Source organism: Pleurodeles waltl, chromosome 2_2 (assembly GCF_031143425.1).
Source record: "Pleurodeles waltl isolate 20211129_DDA chromosome 2_2, aPleWal1.hap1.20221129, whole genome shotgun sequence".
Lineage (NCBI taxonomy): Eukaryota > Metazoa > Chordata > Amphibia > Caudata > Salamandridae > Pleurodeles > Pleurodeles waltl.
The window spans coordinates 1,026,124,845-1,026,144,925 of NC_090439.1; the positions used below are offsets into that span (position 1 = coordinate 1,026,124,845).

The 20,081-nt window shown below is 42.6% G+C and overlaps 1 protein-coding gene across 1 annotated transcript in view; it reads right to left on the reverse strand.

The window, feature by feature from the left end:
• The window catches only part of LOC138278150 (extracellular calcium-sensing receptor-like), a 274,452-nt gene that overhangs the window by 99,930 nt on the left and 154,441 nt on the right, over positions 1-20,081 (reverse strand). Inside the window, exon 4 of the mRNA XM_069219244.1 lies at positions 19,555-19,782. Within this exon, the coding sequence (XP_069075345.1) occupies positions 19,555-19,782 (228 nt within the window). The remainder of the gene's footprint in view (positions 1-19,554; positions 19,783-20,081) is intronic.

The window sequence follows — 20,081 nt, forward strand, 5'->3', positions numbered from 1 at the left end:
TCTACTCAACAAATAGGAGTCAAAGAGGGCTTCTACTTGGTGTCTACACAATTGTTGGATACCCTGCCAAAATACAGCCCACAGGTTGCATAGGTGGGACAAAATGTCAAGAATCAACCATCAAATAAATCCAGCCAAGTCCACATACTTGTTCATTTGAGATGCCACAACTTGACGTTTCTATTTACTTTTAAATGTAAGTTCACTTCCAATGCAAAGTCTTTTATCATAGGTTACTTAATAAGACACTGTCCTTCCTGGCATGGTGGTTAAACCCTTTCTCCAATAATCATCATTTGATCATTTTATTACTAAGTACATTGTTCCTGTTACCTAATTTGATGTGGACTTTTATATTCTTTACTCAACGGCAATAACTCTCATTGGTACAGGTGCTCAGCCATAGCTCTTATCAAGACAGCTGGATCGCATCATCTTAGGCTGACACTCGATTGGTTCAACAGATGGAATACTTGGTATTTGTTTTCTTTAGGTTCTTATCTTTTTTTTTCTAGGTGTGCTTTTGAAAATCAAGCAAGCAGACTTGCTCTAGAGGATATTCAATGGAATCAGCCATATCAGTCACCTAGTTGACAATACCTCCCCTTCTGTCAATCTAAAAAGAGGTACTGCTCTTAGAGAATGTTCCTATAGCATAAACAGGAGTGGCGACCCTCACGAGGAATGAGGTCTGCAGGTGATAGTTCTTGTTGGTCACTAAGTTGTGTTACAGTATCAGCGGTGTGAGAATGTATCTAGGCCTCGTTGAGAAAGAAGGTATTCATTGGGAACGGTCAAGGATCCAGTAACATCATGTGGGTCATGTGACTTGGCCAGGGGGGTGCCAGTTGCAGAGGCCATCAATGTGAAATGCAGAGTGAGTAGATCTCTTATTGTGAGGGAAATACTGGATGTGGTTATTCCTTGGGATGTTCATCTTTGATAAAAAGCAAGCCCAGCACTGACACTGGGAGGGAGTTGTGTGACTTGTATCAGTTTCATGGCCCAACTGGAGAAGAGACAATAACAGCAGCAAAGCAGAAGCTACTGGACCCACATATGAACCGGCTGCTGGTCCTCGATGTGCCTCCCAATTCCTACACACCACATTTGGGACTGATGTAAAGGTAGATCGTATTAAAAAGAAATTGAGTATAATTCACCAGGGGTTCAATAAAAGCTGATTTACAGCTTCCAGGAAACATTCCTGCTTATAAATTGTGGTTACAAATGAGGTGGTCAGAAATACACTGTATCAAGAGCAGAAAATAAACAATGTTGCACCAAAACATTACTCCGAAATGAGAAGGCGTGAATTCAAAGTGCCTGGACAAAATAGACTGACAGCAAACGCCTAGAAAGCTATTCCATTGCAATTGCCAGGTATGGAACTGTACAGATAAATATATTGTTTTCAGGCTTTGACCGCTGTTCTGAAAATAGCCTATTCTTCCACTCTCTATCAGTGTAGTAGCATTGTCAAAGAGGCCTATTCTGCATTACTTGCAAAAGTAAGTTTGGTGCCACTTCACACTGATGTGCAGACCTCTGTGACTCATCCAGACATCAGCAATATCCCCAACTACTGATGTGCTTCTCTCAATCACTGACTTGTCTTGTTTACCATATGTTTCATTGGTCTTGGTGCAATGTCCCCAAACAACTATCACTGCACTGGAGAGTAGGACAGCTAAAGTCTATTGTTGGAGAAGCTAGGAAGTGCATGACTGGCTGGAGTTGGACAGCTAGCATTTCTTCATTCCTTCACCTAGAGGAAGAGGTCAGATCTGAGTCCCCCCCTCTGAAAAAGAAATTCTGTTGTCTGATGATGAGGGTGCTGGCAGTGGGAGTATTACTGTAACAATTGGGAGAAACATTTAGATTATGTCTTCCTAAGTCACTGTTGCTCCTCATGGACTGGGCTGATTATTTGGTACAACCATTTCAAATAGAAGGGAAATGAAGAGTGGGGTCAACAACTTCACAAGAACAATCAGAACATTATATATTCAGAAATTTCACATTCTTTGTGTTCCACTCTCTTTTCTTCATGATCTTTGTGATTTCCATGGGGCATAGGGTTTTAAGTTTTGATTGGGAGTCAGCACAGACATAGTTCTAAGGGCACACTGATATGCTGGAACCATTAAAAGTGTGAACTTTAAGTACAAAGATAAATTTAAAAACATTACAAGTTACATTAAATAGAAGTAGTCCCATAGACAGGGCTCACTGTCCCTCTTTGTGCCATGGTGCACCTTTAAACAGGTGTGCCGCGTGCAAACAGGGATAATGTGCCCCATTGCAAATAACGGTCTGCCCTCACACCAGCTGTGAACTTGCATTGCCCTGGGTACAGCACAGTCAGTGAAATACAGAGCAGCTGACTGAAGCAGTTCTTCCATCTTGCTCTGTGCAGGAGTCAGCTGTTTGCAAACAAAAGAGGGGACATAGATCCCCCTGCTGGTGGGTGCAGTGAGTGACTACACCTGCCTGCAGGGGTAAATCCTGGCGGTCCATAACACCCCTTTTTACCCAATCAGAGGGATGCCTTCAGGGGTCACACTGATGGTGCACCACCTTTTTGTTGTGCACTGTCAATACACCTCAGAAGGCCCTGTTAGTCTCTGCACCCGTTTCCGTAATATGGCGCAGAGGCAAGGTGACTCCCTCATTAGCATGAGGCAACCACCCCCAATCTAATGAGGGTACACCCCCTCAAGATACTGAAAGAGCGTAGCTTATATAATCTATATTAACATGAAATGTTTATAAACTTGTGTATATTAATGCCGCATAGAATCTGTATTAGCATGTTTTGTTAAAATGTGCACTTGAAATGCGACCACGGGGAGTGGCCGCCAATGTATACGGGGACTAATGAAACTGACTAATAATGGTAAAATGTTTTATTAAATTGTGATTTTACATTAATGTTGAAAGGTTAAATGTATTAAAGTTCTGCTAATAATTCAGTAGGCCTTAGTTGGCATGAGTCGAGGCCTAGCTGCCTGACTCTCATATTGAATGTGTTTTTCTGGCGTGCAGTGTGCTGACTTGCTAAAGGACATGAACTCTTGTTTTTCTAAAAGTTAGAAGCTGAATGTAACTGTAGTAGATCCGTTCTCACGAAATTCACCCTGCCTATAGTAACATTTTTAATTGAATGCAACAGTGTAGATTAATAAAATATACAAGGTCGCCTAAACCGGTACGGACAATGGAGCCACTGCCCGAAGATGTGCAAAGGACCACAAGACGATGAAATCATAACGGACATTCCACCCGCTAAAGACGTCCATCATAAGCACCAATAAAATACGTGGGAACTGTTATGGGGTAATAAATTTGATGAGTTAATGTGTTTTTAATTGGTTATAGATAGTGGGGTGCAACCCCTTGTCCAATAAGATTTTAGGGGAATGTACAACGAAAAGGGGATAAAAACCCTTGTCACCAGGAAGTAAATTAGAATTAGGGAGCAGGAGACTAGGAGAGGGGGGAGATGCTGATGCTATTTGCTATGACCCAGACACTTTGTCACTCTGCATAGAGACTTTGCTGTTTGGTTCTTAAAACTATTCTGTCCTTAGATTGCCCATTTACACTTTACCTCCTTATGACGGAAGTGCCCCTATTTTCCCTTTCGCTGAAGCTGAATCCTTTGATGGCGAATCAACTGAGGTCCTGAAGACGAAGACAGAGCCTGAGTGCTGACCAAACTTGGAGGGTAACTATATGACAATGAAATTGTGATTGTCTGTTTGCTTTTCCTTTCTCGGTACCAACTGCTTATCTTTTGACAGGAGCCATAGCAAGATTTTTTCCAAATTGGTGTTACTAAATTGTTTTACATGAAGCCCAACATGCCAATGCTAATTAGAGGTTAGTTGAGAGGGGTTCACTATTCGGACGCAAATAGACAAATGACTGAATCTATGCTTTGTTGAACAATGCGCTGATATACTCTGCTAATAATAGTCTATGTTCACGGTGTGCTATATTCTAATGTTTGTGATTCTTGCTTTGATGAAATTTTATCAGAGTTACCACATTGTGACTATGCTATTGTGTTTCTTGGTTTTGAGACTAATAAACTTGCTAGTAGTATTGTAACCAAATAGGAAATAAAATCACTAAATTCATACTAAACTGGTGTGGTTATTCATGACTGCAAGGTCATGGTGGTGTCTTGATATTGATTAATGTATTTGACTAAGGGGAAATGTATTATTGTGATAAATATTGATGACATTATTGACGTATTAATTGACATGTTGATTAGCTATCTCATCCTAAGGTGTCTCTCAACAGGGTCAAAAGATTAATTGGCCTAAAACGAGTCCTAATGTGTGAAAATCTATCATAAAGGGACGCGTTAACAATAGCATTGATGCTATACGTGCACCTGCGCTATCAGGATTACAGAAGAAGCCTCACAAGCATCTGCAGCCCCCTCTGTAATAATATAATGCCCCTGTGGGTGCACAAATTATCCGCTGCACCCCCCAGGCACTGTGCATAATATGGCCCTGTATGTTCTATAAGACAATATCAACAAAATACAATACAATCACTGAGAATCTGGTATTTAACATGCATTAGATTCATAAGAGAACATACAAATGTTATGTTACTACCATCAGCAGGACTGAGTTAATTTCAGTCTTATACGCCATGTTGACTTTAAAAATGTAGAATCAGCAAACACTGTACGAACGCTGGTGTTTGTTTTGCATATCCTCCGTGCCACCCTTCACTGTAAAACTCCCAGGAGCCAGCATAAGGGTGCCGTCCACAAAGATCTTGTTTGTGGTATGCCTCACAAAAAGAATAAACATGTTTTTCACGCTTGTTTGCAAGATTACAAGCCAGACAAAGGTAAGCGCTGGAACTGTTGGTTAGCAATGCAAAGCTAAAAATTCCCAATGGGAGGGTACCAAGTCTAAATTTATTATATAGGCCCCTTGTTTGAGCGTGGTGGGAATAAATAAATAAAAAACCCTTAAATAGTAGACCTCCTTTGACTATTAAAAGTCACTCTGTGGGGCTTTCATCAGTAGGTGAATTTGGCACATTGATTTTAATAAATGTGTTCTGGCTCTGCACTAATAGCCTTTGCCCTCCGTATTTCTCTGACAGGAGATACGAAAAAAGAGGGCGATTAATTTGCAAATTTAAGTAGGGCAGCTGCTCTATAGTTCAAAAGAAGATCACTTTTAACAATTTGGAGGGACCATCATGGACGTTGTTTCGCACTAATGTTAAGGATAGCGAAAGTGACATCCAGTGACCTTTGACCCTGGGACATCACAGGAAGTGACATTATCACACCTTTAACATTGAACTTCAAACACCACTGAGAGAGCACCACTCTCGTCACACCCACAGAATAAAAACACTTCCCATGTAAAGTACTTGGCAATTGACCACTGTTTCAATCACGTACTCCCACTAAAATGCTTAGGCTTCTCATCGGGTATACAAAGCTCTATGTAATTGCACTTACAATAAAATATTGCTTAATCTTTATCATAATTACAAAATAGAGTAGTAACCCTACCACAGAATTTGCCTTTTCTTGCCACATAATTTAGTCAATCACATTGCAAAATATCACATTCTTAAACTTTTCGCAGCATAGCTCACAGGCCCACAAAGGCAGCTAGGCTACAGCAGAACTGGAAAACCAGGAAGGCATACTGAAGATACATGTCCTTCTAATTCATATCTTTTCTACTGAAGAAGAGTGGAGAAAAACATAAAAAACCCTAGTCTGCAGGACAAGCATACACAGAATTTAGGGGAGCTTGGGGCCTGCGAGGCCTTGAAGGCTGTATTGCTGGCTGACAAATTGAAATAGTAAGTTTCAACTGTTTCTTGTCATACAGCCATATCCAGCACCTGGATATGTTTTTTGCAACCTCTGATGACCCTCAAATGAGGTCCATGGGGACAATGTGCTCGAATCTGAGTCTGATGCCCAAATAGTCAATTTTTTAGGCTTTATTTAAGGAAAAATCCTTTGTGACAATCACTCCTTGGAGGATTGAGCACCATGAATTTTGACTTCGCAGCATTTGTTTCTAGTCCAGGGTTTGCACAAAACTCAGAGAACATCTTTAGAAGTATTTAAGACCCATCTGAGTTTTGGATAATAATATTGTATCATACAAAAAGGACCTTTTGTCGCTCAATACATGTAGAGTCCTTGTACAATTTAACAAAAAGCCAAAATATTCATTCATAAAAATTAAAAAGAGTGTTGGGGCTAAACCATAACGTCTGGCAAACTCCTGATTTATATTTATCCTCTGTGTTAGTTCACTGTTTGGGACCCACTGAACTTGGGCAGAGTTCTCTGAATAAAGTTGGTGTTAGACCTGACAGCCTTGGGGTGGTCACCCCTAGCCTTTTGTCTGCCTCCCTCCACTTTTTAGATATTGTTTTTGCTGGTTTTAAGACTCTGCGCACTTTGCCACTGCTGACCAGTGCTAAAGTGCATATGCTCTCTCCCTTTAAACATGATAACATTGGATCATACCCAATTGGATAATTTAATTTACTTATAAGTCCCTAGGAAAGTGCAATATATGTGCCCAGGGCCTGTAGATTAAATGCTACTAGTGGGCCTGCAGCACTGATTGTGCCACCCACTTAAGTACCTCCTTAACCTTGTCTCGAGCCTGCCATTGCAAGGCCTGTGTGTGCAGTTTCACTTCCAATTCGGCTTGGTATGTAAAAGTACTTGCCAAGCCTAAGACTCCCCTTTTTCTACATATATGTCACCCCTAGGTATGCCCTAGGTAACCCATAGGGCACGGTGCTATGTAGGCAAAAGGCAGGACATGTACCTGAGTAGTTTACATGTCCTGGAAGTGTAAAACTCCTAAATTTGTTTTTACACTGCTGTGAGGCCTGCTCCCTTCATAGGCTAACATTGGGGATACTCTCATAACCTGTTTGAATGGTAGCTGCTGATCTGAAAGGAGTGGGAAGGTCATATTTAGTATGGCCAGAATGGTGATACAAAATCCTTCTGACTGGTGAAGCTGGATTTAATATTACTATTTTAGAAAGGTCACTTTTAGAATGTGAGCATTTCTCTGCAGTTAAAATCCTTCTGTGCCTTACAATCCACGTCTGGGTGGGTTCAGTTGACAGCTCCCGTGTGCATTCAGTCAGATACACCCCAAACTCAGGATACTCAGCCTCACTTGCAGACATCTGCATTTTGAAGGGGTCTTCCTGGGCTGAGAGGGTGGAGGGCCTGCTCTCACACAAAGGACTACCACACCTCCTACTGGGACCCTGGCAGACTGGATTGAACTGAAAGGGGACCTGGTGCACTTCTAAGCCACTCTTTGAAGCCCCCCCCCCCACTTCAAAGGCACATTTGGGTATTTAAACCGGCCTCTGCCACTAACAACTCAGACACTTCTGAACAAGACACTTCCTGGAAAAGAGAACCTGAACCAGAACCTACATTCCGTCAAGAAAAACTGCCTGGCTGCCCAAGGGACTCACCTGTCTGCTTTCTGTCAAGGACTGCTGCCTTTCTGTTGCCCTGCTGCCTTGCTGCTCTCTGGCTGTGGTGAGAAGTGCTCTCCAAGGGCTTGGATAGAGCTTGCCTCCTGTTCCCTGAATTCTTAGGACCAAAAAGACTTCATCTCTACAAGAAGGACTCCTTGTGCGGCGAAACTTGATGCACAGCCTGCCAGAAACAATACAGAGCCTGCATTGCGGTGAACAATTCACCACATGCCAAACAGGAATGATGCAGCCGGACTTCGCAACAAGAAGATCTACGCAGCACCAGCATAGCAACCGGAAATTTGACACACAGCCCACTGGATCAATGCACAGCTGAGCCCGAATGACGCAGCCTCACTTCCAGATAGGAATTGACGCAGCGCCTGCTGTGCGGTAGAAATTTCCACTCAATGCCCACAGGATCGACGCAGCCCCTGTGACATCGTCCTGTCAGCGCCGGAAATCCACTCATCATCCCCTGGGCGTCCGAAAACCCCACAACCTGTAGAGGAACCACGACCGAGTGATGGAAATCGACGCACAGTCGTCCCTGCGCGAAAGCTAAACAACGCATCGACGTGTGCGGCCCGAGAATTCGATGCACACCTCCTTGTTTTCCACGCATCTTCTCCCGCTCTCCTCTGTGGTTCTTTGCGGTGATTTTTAACGCAAACCAGGTACTTTGTGCTTGAAAGAGACATTTATTGCTTTTAAAAGACTAAAGACACTTTATATCACTTTTACAGTGATATCTCAACATTTACTTTTTGCACCTTAATCGTTTTGACCTGCATTTTATCAGATGAATATTATATATTTTTCTAAACACTGTGTGGTGTATGTTTGTGGTGCTATACTGTGTTATGGCATGATTTATTGCACAAATACTTTACACATTGCCTTCTAAGTTAACTGCTTAGTTCCAAGCTACCAGAGGGTGGGCATAGGATAATTTGGATTGTGTGTGACTTACCCAGACTAAAGTGAGAGTCCTTCCTTGGACACTGGGTAACCAGACTGCCAACCAAAGACCCCATTTCTAACAGTTGGATTATTATGAAGAGAAGATTTGAAGCACACCCTGTTTTGTGATTCCCCTGAAAGTTTTAACCCCAGAATAAGATAAAAGGTGGCCCGTAGATCCACAAAAGCCACATGCAAGTGCCACTCATTTATACCAATGATCTTCCACCTAATTACCAAAAGGAAGTGAAAAAACAGGTCCACGGTACTGACCTTTGAACAAAAACCCACCTGAAATTGGGAAAGTATCTGAGTTTTCCTCGATCCATAACAATAATTTATCAAGTACCTGTTAACTAAACATCTTTTGCAAGTTATCAATCAAACCTATCGGGTAGGAGCTCCTAGGTAGGCTGTGTGAGCCCTTTTAATGTGCTGGAATGATCTCAGAACCCCTTTCGGATTCCAAGATGGGCACACCTTTCCCGATCACACTTAACAGCTTTTTGATAATTAGAGCCCATACCATGGGTTCCAAATGAAAGAGGTCACCAGGAACTTTGTCTAGATCAGGAGTCTTGCCTGTTTTTTGGCAGCTAATGACATAGGGCCTGAGTTAGAGTGTGACGGAAGAGTAACTCCATCACGAAGATGACGGCTAGCTCGACTATCGAAATTTAAATCCCATAGGATTAAACGGGATTTATGTTTCGGTGTATGGGATATCCATCACAGTTGTGACGGAGCAACCCTTCCACCAAACTCTAAATCAGGCCCGTAGTATCAATTAAGGAAACATGAACTGAGGGTGTACCGCCTAAGTTTAACAGCTCTAATTCTTGGGCACACTTGACAAGGTTTTGTAAATCTTGCAATGGAGTCTCCTATATCTGAGAGAAATATGGCTCCCACTCCTGCGGCTGAATATGTACTTCAGTTCATTTCTCCCTCCAACGGATACAATATGCCAGTATGTATTAGAATTGTGAGATCGAGAAGCTTCCAACAGGTCATCCCAGATTTTATTTCCCGTTTGTTTTAAATGATCTTAGAATTGATTTATAGTCAGCCTAAGCTTCAGTTATAGTTTTTCATCTTTCCTAATAGCAAGAATAAGAGAATTCTTGGCAACTCTACAATCACTATACAATCACTATTGAAATATCCATTTGTTTTAGGAGTTCAAGGACATGGTCTAACTTCTCTAGAAAAATAGCTTTTTAGATTGACTGATAAAACTTGTATGGGCATCATGTGTCTGAGATTCAGAATCAACAGCTGAATTAGATAGCTCAAAGATTGGAATCAGGTATTCATATATCAGCCCAATTGTTGATCATATGGTTATTAGAGATCACTATTATATCACCTACATTGCTAAAAGAATCAGCTTGATCAGCAAAGAGGTCCCCCGTCATAGTTAATAAAACAGGCTCATGGTTACTCTCCAATCTCCACCACTTTGTGTCAGTTTTAGAAGTCTAACATAATATAATCAATGTTGTGTTGTATGACTTCCCTCTTAAATGTAGGGTCACCTGTGGCATCTGCTAGAGAATGACCATTGCATGCTCACATTCCATAGATCTTAGTCAGGGCACCAAGCTGAACAGCAAACTTAGACCAAGTAATTTTATTTGGTAAAGCTAAAGAAGGAACTCCCCAGTACTCATCACCCTTCTTAGTAAGATCATAGGCCACGCCAAAGGGTTCAAAGCATGTGTGTAAGTCACCTGCAATAGGAACATTCATGAATGGCTCAAACCTCTCAGAACAGATCACAATAAACTTAATAAAAACACAATTACTGGAGGAGGTGACAAAGGCTCTGCAACAAAACTTTCACTATTCCTAAATAAGAGGCTAATTTATATTTGGGCAGTCTGGTGTCCTCTGTCAGGGTGATAAAATATATTACTTCATCATCCTGATGGAGGTGCCAAATAACACATTTTTTCAATGTCTGTCAGCTCAGTGGACATTTCAAGCATTGACGGGAACCACTTTAAAGGTGGTTTCTGCCAATGCATTGTAACTTTGCCAGATGGCTCCGTTTAACATGACAGAGTGGAAAGGTAAAGTGACACTTTTTTTTTTAATTTTGAAAAAGAAAATCTCAAAGTGGGATTTTCTTTTTGAGTTTGCTCTCATGGCGAGGGGGGCATTGAGCACTCTTCAGTGCCCCCTTACTGCCAGGTTTCTCCCGGCAGTGACGGGCATTGTAAGATGCCTATAATTCTACCCATCAAAATTAGGTGGGCGGACATATTGCCTAATCTCTGATGGCCCTTACTCCATTGTGCCAGAGAATTTTGACCACAACAGAGATGGAGTAGTTTCCACTGTTGTCAAACTATGGTCCAGTCGAATCAAAATTGGGCAGATAACCCACAATGTTGGTAGGGAGGAAACACTGTCACAGTTGTGATGGAATTCCCGTTTAGCAGGCCTTTAAATCAGGCCCCAATTTGGAGTCCAGGTCACTGGTTTTAAGAGGTATGGGTTCCTTTACAAAAAACTTTGCCACCACGTGGTGTCCTTATCCAGGTTCTTTTCATGCAGTTATGACTCAACCTCCTCAATTAAATTGTTGATGGCATCATTTGTACAATTCTCAACTGGTAATTGCTTGTTTTTCTTACAATTTGCAGGAATGTCAGATTAGCAATAGCCTTCTTTTTCCCCGCCTTTAAAAAATGCATTATTGAAATCACACAGCTGTCCAAGCTACAAGAATACCGTAATAAAATCTGTTGACTAAATAACAACCCTCCAAACTTTCTGATGCTTCCAGGATCGAAGCAGAACACTAACGGCCCTCTGAAATTTTGAGAGGTTCTACAAATCAAATGCAATATTTTACAGTTCTAATATAAGGTACAAGAACAACAATCCTAAACTACACAGCCTTAACTGGGACTCTTAACCCTAACGAGCTGAAAACTCAGAAAGTCAATTTAGCTGATATTAGACTCAGAAATAAAACTGAACAGAAAGCCAAGTACAGAAGTAAAACAAGTAGAAACAAGGGGTTCTCCATTGTTGGAAAGTGGGTTGCGGGTCGTGTGGGGTGAAACCCTACTCAAGCAGCAGTCACAATTTGTGTTAGGGTGAAGTCATCAGCGAACCCCAAATTAACCTGTGCTTAATCCTCTGGTTCCTTGGCACAAAACCAGTCAGGCTTAACTTAGAGGCAATGTGTAAGGTATTTATGCAGCACCTCAAACAGTAATAAAGTGAAAACACAACACAAGAAAACTCACACACCAATTTAGAAACATAGAGCAAAATGTAATAAATTAATTAAGCCCAAAATGACAAAAATCCAATCAGTAGAACCAGATATGCATTTTTAAATATTTCAAGTAAGTAAAGCTCCTACAAAGAGCTACTTGAAGTCACCTGGTCATGCAAGACTGGGTGAAAGTCACAAGTTCAGGCCAAACGCAATTGATTGTGGCATGGATACAGGGTCCAGGTTAAACCAGATGAAAGAGTTACCATCCAAATTCCAGACCAACTAGTTACATTTGCCGTGGAGAGGGCCTCAAGGAGCAGAGACAGCTTTGTGGACGGTCATTGATGTAATGCGAACAGCAGGCTGGATGTTGTAAAGGTCATTGCTGTAGCACAATGATCCTGTTGGGCGGATGGTCATTGCTGGAGCTTCACACTGGCATCATCGTGAGCTGTTGATGCTGTAGCGTGAAGTGCAGATCTCTTGTTTCAGGGCATCGCTGGTCCATGTGGTGGGAAAAGTTGAGTTCACCGGAGCTTTGCCTTGCCAGAAAGCAGGCTCTTGGCATGAACAGACCAGTTTGTGAGTGTGCAGAGCCCAAAACTTTAGGATTTCTCCTTTTCTTTGAAGAAGAGCTCACCTGATGCAATGCCAATGGTCCAGGAGCTGAGGGGCGCATCATGGGGTTCAGGAACTCAGTACAGCAAAGACCAGTAGGACTCAGGCAGGTGCTGTTGCAGGTATAGGCAGCTGGGTAGTTGCAGTGAGCCTCTGTAGCTTGTTATGTCCCTTAGATCAGAATAGGAGGTCAGTCAGCTGACCCCTGGAGTCACTTCAGCTTGGGATGAAAGGTGCAGATCCTGTCTTCCTTCTCAGCAAGTAGTGTAGCAGGGCAGCAAAGTAGCAGTTCATCTGGCATTAAGGCATCACAACAGCCCTTCTTCTGTAGTATTCACAGGTCCAGAGGTGTACTGAAAAGTGGGTCTGAGAGTCCTATTTTAATTCCTAGTGCCTTCTTTGAAGTAGAGGTTTCTAGAGAATTTCCTTTGAAGTCCTACAAGTTTCCAGTCTCCCTGTCCGTGGCTCCAAGCTGGCTGTCTGAACAATGCAGTGGTAAAATGTCCTTTGTATAAAGGCAGGGCACAGCCTATTCAGTTGTGAGTGTGGCTGTTCCCAGCTATCTGTCTCCTCCATCCTGCCAGTTGATGGCTCTTCAGGCACACCTAATACTTCTGTTGTGTGGCTGTTTGGGAAAAAAAAAATAAAGTCTAAATGCCAACTGCACCCAGTCATGTGGCCTAGAAACAGGCTGCAGGCACCAAATGGTAAGGGCAGGAAAATGCCAACTTTCTAGAAGTGGCATTTTCAAAATTGCAACTTAAAATCTAACTTTACTATTAAGGAGAATTTTAATTAAAATTTCTCAGACACCAAACATGAAATGTTCACCTGCTCTCAATCAAAGGTTAGCACTTATTAAATGTAACAAAGCAACCCAAAATTATCCTATGGAAGAGGTAGGCCTCACAGTTGTGAAAAACAAATGCAGGAGTTTTTTCAAAACCAGAACATGAAAATTTGAAAAGTACAACATTTTAAATACACTGCACTCTGCCCCATGATCTATTTAGGGCCTACCCTAGGCCTGACTTACATGTATTATAAAAGAAGGTTTAGCTGTTCCTCTATATGCATTTTAAAGAAAGGTTTAGGCCTGGTAACATTTTTATTGTGAAAGGTCAAAATAGTGGTTTCAAACTGAACCAAAAGACAATAATGGGAGCCATGAGACATGCTTAGAGGGCTACTCAAGTGGGTGGCACAATCAGTGCTTCAGGCCCACTAGTAGCATTTAATGTACAGGTCCTGGGTAAATTTGGTGCTACTTTACAAGGGACTTACAAGTTAATTAAATGTGCCAATTGGATGTAGGCCAATTTTGCCATTTTTTAGATAGCCAGCACAAGCACTTTAGTCCTGATTAGCAGTGGTAAAGTGCAAAGAGTCCTACAAGCCCACAAAAATGAGTTCAGAAAACAGGAGGGTAAAAGCAAAAGGTCTGCAGAAAGGGCCAAGCCCAACAACTATGAATAAAAAACCTAGCAATTAACATTATGCAGAAAGGGAAAGGTGTCAGTTAAAAACTGAGAATGAAGACAGTCAGGGCTTAGAAGAACAAATTACCGTGAAAAATCATCCAGGCAATTCAGCTGTGCCTCAGATGTATGGAGTAATCAGATGACCCCACATGTTACTGGAAATCATTTTCCAATTATGGGCTGTCGTTTAACAAACTTTTACCATTTATCAGGCTAATTATTTCTATTGAAGCAAAGGAAAACTGCACTTCCCAAAATGCACTGATTTGCTACTTGAACTACATGGCAAATTGGATATGAAAAGTGGTGTTTTGGGAACATGGATTTATCTGGTCACTTTATGCCTTAAATAACCAAGTTCTAGGGACAGGAAAATACAGCAGCAGAGACCTCAAATCTCGTCTTCATCTCAGGCCTTAGGCTCAGTAATATGGCAGCTAGGGAAACCTCCTCATGTACTCCTGCAGCCTCAGTCCCATTTGATCTACCACTTTCACCAGCACATTCCTGGGGGGCGACGTTCTCCGGCTGTGGTCCCTGGGATATATTTTCCATGACTTTGAAGAAATAATTCAGGGACGAGGTTACTTTAGTCTGAAAAACAGAAGCTTTCCTACCCCTTAATCAGGATGTTTCATTAAGCTGCCTTACGGATTTCCCAGGCTTCAGTTTCTGGGCCCCGGGACCCCCTAGCAGTACTATGAGAGGATTTCACCAAGAGTTCTGGGCCTCAAGGGCAGAGACTGCATCAGAACTTACCCTGAGGTTTCTAAGGGAATGAGTGTGAAGCACATACCTGGTCTATCTGCCCACCCTGTGTCCACTCTTATCCATAGATACTGGGAATTGGCACTGAGGTTGCTCCTGTTGGTGCTGAGATCTTTCTACTGTAGCCTCTGTCTCACCTCTCCTCAGCGGTGCACAGTTGCAGCTAAGGAGGCCCTCCCCGAGTCCTCTGCTGCTCCTTGACGCTTGGAGCCCAGCCTACTTCTTTAATCTTGTGCTGGCTCTTCCTTTCAGGACCCGGGCGAGGAACATCCTGCTACACTGAAGCTCCCATGCTGCTTGCTCCCAGCAGGGGATTCCTGTGATGGTAACCAGCAAGAGTGGTTGGAACACGCCAAACATCAGAAGAGGAAAGAGGTGGAAAATCAAACAAAAACCTGCAAGATGATCTTTCTCTCAACAGGTATGGGTATAGTGGGGCTGCGGCACGCACACCATGGCTAGACCATACCTCCCTTCCCCAGGAGCCCGCAGCTGACTAGTGTACGGCCACCTTGTTCCTTCAACAGCCTCACTGTGCACAAAGTTTAAGGTCTCTGACACTAACCAATCTGGAATTCAAGCCCCCTGTCCAGTTTTATCCCAGAAAATGGAGAAAGTGACCACACAGACTAAAGTACTGGAGGAGGAGGTTGCTCTGATTAAGCAAGATATACAGACGAATGCAAGTGGAATTTTTTCAACTGTCTAAACCAAGTCAAGGTCTGATGGAGGATTTAGAAAGGGTCGAGGATCATCCTTGGAAGAATAATCTCAGGATCTTGAATGTCCTGGAAATGGAGGCAACATGAAGTCCTTTATTATTGCACTATTATGGGGCACAGTCCTTAAAAATAGGCTGGGCTTAAATCTTGAGCATATAGGGACCTATTTAAAAGGAACCTGAATCGTCAGAAACCCAAGAAGATCTTGGTAAATTTTGTCCCCTATATAGTGAAATAAGTTATCCTGGGTATTGTCCTGAAGAGTGAGTCTTTTACTGCCAAAGGTTATTCCTTTTCCATTAGGTTGGATGTTTGTAAGGCTACTGAGCAGTGGCAGTGAGAACTTGGCAGGCGGATGGAAGAGCTCCATAAATTGGGGGCAAGGGAGCAATTAAAATTCCCAGCAATGTTTTGCATTATGTGGAATATTCAGATGTACAATTATCGTACTCCAGAAGACATAGATGCAGTGATCAACTCTCTAAAGAAGCGCACTAATCCCTGAGGTTTTTTCTCTTCTTTGTTCCTGGGTAGTCCCTCACAAGGTGAGGGTGTGGTGTGGCGTGCCGCCAAGGGCGGGGGGAGTTTAAAATTGTTGTTTTGCATATATAGTTTTGTCTTCACTAATCCCTCCCAGTGGTAACCCATAGGCATTAGAAATGCCAGTCAGAAAAGGGAGGGTTCCTCAAAGGGGGATCTGGGCAGGTGCACTGGGTGGGGAGCTGTGGGGAAAAATAAAAAAAGTCCTCAAGATCACCAAACTGTTGTTGCTTTAGTTGTTCCCATCCATATAAATCACAGCATGAGAAGAAGGGGTGGCGATTCATAAATTCTAAATGGGGATAGGTAAAGAGATATATTTTTTTAACTTGGAACATCAACGGCCTCAGGTCAAGGGGGGGCAAAAGATTGGTACTTCGCTATTTCGAAAAGAGCAGGGCCCATTTAATGATTTTGCAGGAGACTCACTTAGAAGCAATCTAGAGTGGAGCCCTCCATACTAAATTTAGGTGGATTGAGAACTGTGTAGCCTTGGACCAGGCAGAGTTCTGTAAAGGAGCCGCTATCCTCCTGAGGAAAGGAGCAGTGGTGGAGATTCTATCTTTTAAAATGGACAGCACAGGCAGATGGGTCATGGTGGTTACTGGTCATTTTAGGGGGTGTTTTTAAAATTAATATCCTGCTGGATGTTATTTACAACAGGTTTGCTAGGGAAGATTGTGTCAATACACCTAAGATCGGCCAGGCACTAAGAAGCATTCTACAGGACCTGGGGATGCTGGATGTGTGGTGTCATAAAATGGACCAGACAAGGGGATACACGTTCCACATCAAGAAGTATGGCCATTTTTCTAGACTTGATTATATCTTTGAGGATAATAATGTAATACACATGATCAAAGAGACCACCCATCTCCCTGGCTATATTTCCGACCATACAGCTGTATGATTTTTCAGTGTCCTGCCCATAGGCAGAATTCTAGATGGATGGCTAACTGTGCCCTCTTTCTAGACATAGAAATAGCTGCGGCCCTGAAAAAAGCAAGTGGTGATTTTTTTCACGGATAATACAGGGTCAGCCATCTCCCCTATAGTTTGGGATACATTTAAAGCCTTTATATGTGGGGTGCTGAGAAGTTTGGTGTGTTTCAGAAGTTGATCAGAAAAGGCAGACTGTACTGTATATCCCTGGAGCAAGAAATTGGGGCATTGGAGAGCACTCTGCAGGAGCAAAGCTCCTCCCCTCAGGACAGGGATAAAGTACAGAAGAGGTTAGAAGATGTCTAGTTAAATTTTAAACGTATGCTGCTAAAGAAGTGTAGGGGAAAATGGCAGGCTAAGAGCATTAACTTTTTAGAGTATGGGGAGAGATCAGGAGCACTCCTGGCCTAGAAAGAGAGATCAGAGAGGTCCAGGAATAATATTAAGGAGCTAATCATTTTAATTCACAGGGGTACATCTCTAAAAAGGCAGGGTAGATGCAGGAGCATCTGGTCTTCATGTTCTCTGTATTTTACACAGAGGAGGTCTGCCCGAATGTGGAGAATCTCAGGGGCTGGCTGCAGGACAGGGACCTTCCGGGGCTTACGGCGATGGGAACGGTGTCCCTCAAAGCACAGATCACAGAGGCAGAAATCTGGAAGAACTTGAGCTGTGCCAAGTATGGGAAGGCAGCAGGGCCAGATGCCATCCTCTCTGAACTGTATAAGACCCTGAAGGAAGTGGTAGTACGGATATAGGAGAAATTGTTCAATCCCATTTATTTGGAGAATGCCCAGATTCTGCAGTCATGGAGGGAAGCCACATTAGTGCAGTTATTGAAACCTGCTAAAGATCTTAAGGAGGAAGATTCATGTCTGCCAATTTCCCTCTTAAATGCCAAATATAAGGTTTTCTCCAGTAACCTGGCCTATAGGTTGGCCAAGTTAACCCACCCAACTAATTCACACTGACCAGAAGGGCTTTGTTCCCAAGCGTCAAATTCGGGAACTTACTCAGCAATGAGTAGGCTGTGCTGATTTGGATACTGCTCCTTCAGTCCCACTGGCAGTCACCACAATAGACGCTGCTAAGGCCTTCAACAGGGTCTGCTGGGTGTACCTGTGGGAGTTTTTGGTAGTGCTAGGTTTTAGCCCATGTTTTATTTAGAACCTGCCGAGACTATGTGCACACTTCTCGGCTTGAATTCTACTTAACGGAGTTTTAACAGCGAGTTTTGGGATCTCAAGGGGCATGAGACATGGGTGCCCTCTCTCCCCCCTGTTGTTTGATATCCATATCGAATCATTTGTTCAATTACTCGGAAGGGGCCATAAAATAATCCCTTTCACTACGCACCAACTAAAGATTAAGATAGCCTTCTATGCTGACGAACTTATAATATACACGTGACCCTGTTCAGACCATTCCCAGGGTGGGAAGGTTAGCAGAAATGTTCAGGTTGTTGTCAGGATGCTCCGTCTATGCGGCTAAATTGGAGATTGTGTGTTGGAATATTGACAATTGGAAAAGAGAGGTGACAGATTAAATATTTTGGCATCTCTATAGTTCATGTACTGGGGTGGTCCCGGCCCATAATTTAGGGAGGGCGGAAAAGGAGATAGTTCGGCTCCTTACTAGGTGGATAAATTTGCCACTGACGATCTATGGGTCGGTCTGTACTTGATGCGTTGGTATATTTGCGCATGGGATTTGCGATTTCTTATCTGCAAATAGGGAATCACAAAATCAAGTTTTACTATATCAAGACCTTGGTTCACAAGCTTCGTTAGAAAGTGCATTTTCTTGAAGCGAGACCTATTGTGCTTTACAAACACCCACACTTCGTGTCTGACAAGACCTGCTACCAGTTCTCCAGGAATCAAACAAGAAGCCTACAGCTCGAGACTACAGACCAAAGAACTGGAGCTAACTGCCAGGGTCCAAGATATTGTTCCTTACAGAAGAATAGCCAGAATGAAACATAATAAGTGACCACATAACTAGCTAATCCATCCTCATATCCGAAGCATATGATTTACAAACAGATGCCAATGTAAACTATCAACTATGGCAGATCTTGAGTTTAGAGAAAACACAAAGCAATGTCCCCTTGTGGCCTCAACGTAGATTCCTTCCTGGCATACATAGGCACATGACTTGCTGCGTATCCCAAAAAGACATGAACGTAAAACACAAGTGAGAATGTCAACACTTGTTGCTACACACAGGAAAATTAAATACATGGAGTTTCTCTCTACATTCATAAACCACAGACTCCTTTGACTTACTATCGCAGTTTCAAGATGGAAGTGAAAACTCCTTGATAAAACAGGGCATGCCAATCAATTAAACCACACACATAAACAATGTAACAATACCTCACAAAATCCACTACAGAAACAAAAGCACACACCAAGCACACATATAGCCCCACTAACATTCCAGAGGAAATAAGCATCCCTGTCAATGTAGCATCTAAAACAAGTAGTCCAAGCAGGATGTGTCGTTAATCAGTAAAGGTCACCACAAGGATTCACCAAATGAGATTTTCGGTAAATTGAGCCTTCACTGGTTGCTACTGTTCATTTCACTCCTATCGATGACTATTTCCTACCTTTGTGTGTTCAGGTGAATAAAGTGAGCAATGTAAGGCGTACACCACCTTGAATACCTTTTGCATTCAATGCTACATGCAGAAATGTAAATAGGGTTGATTTTGAGTCGAAACTTCAAGGAATACACCTCTTACCTGTCCTTGCTCAGTTCCATTGAAAATAAGGCTATCATTCATCACCAGCCGGCTGCTGTTTGAGGCACTCGCGTCAAAGTGTCCAACTGTGATGTACCTGGCATCCCCGTGGGGGTCGAGTTGCCAGTTCACAATGTCATACTGCCCTGGAGGGTCGCCATACTTATCAAAGAAGACCTCAGCCCCAGCTGGGTTCCGGAAGCGCACCCGCTTCAGATAATGAAGAAGCTGAAGGAGAAAGAGGGTAAATCACCTTTCACCCTTCATCTCTACTTACTACACATGAAATACATTTGTGGTGGTCTTACTCTTTCACACCGTCAATTGCAAAAGGCATGGTGCTAGGTGACTAAGAGTAACCAAAAGCAATTTGACATTTCATTTTTATTTTAGAGGTGAACAAGGGAGGAAAACAAGAACATGCAAAATGTTTTGGTTGTGTAGATAGCATCTAGAAAGAGAGAGTCTAAAGAACAAATATCTTACCTCTGGTAACGCTCTTTTTGGAGTACTCTCTAACCACAAAT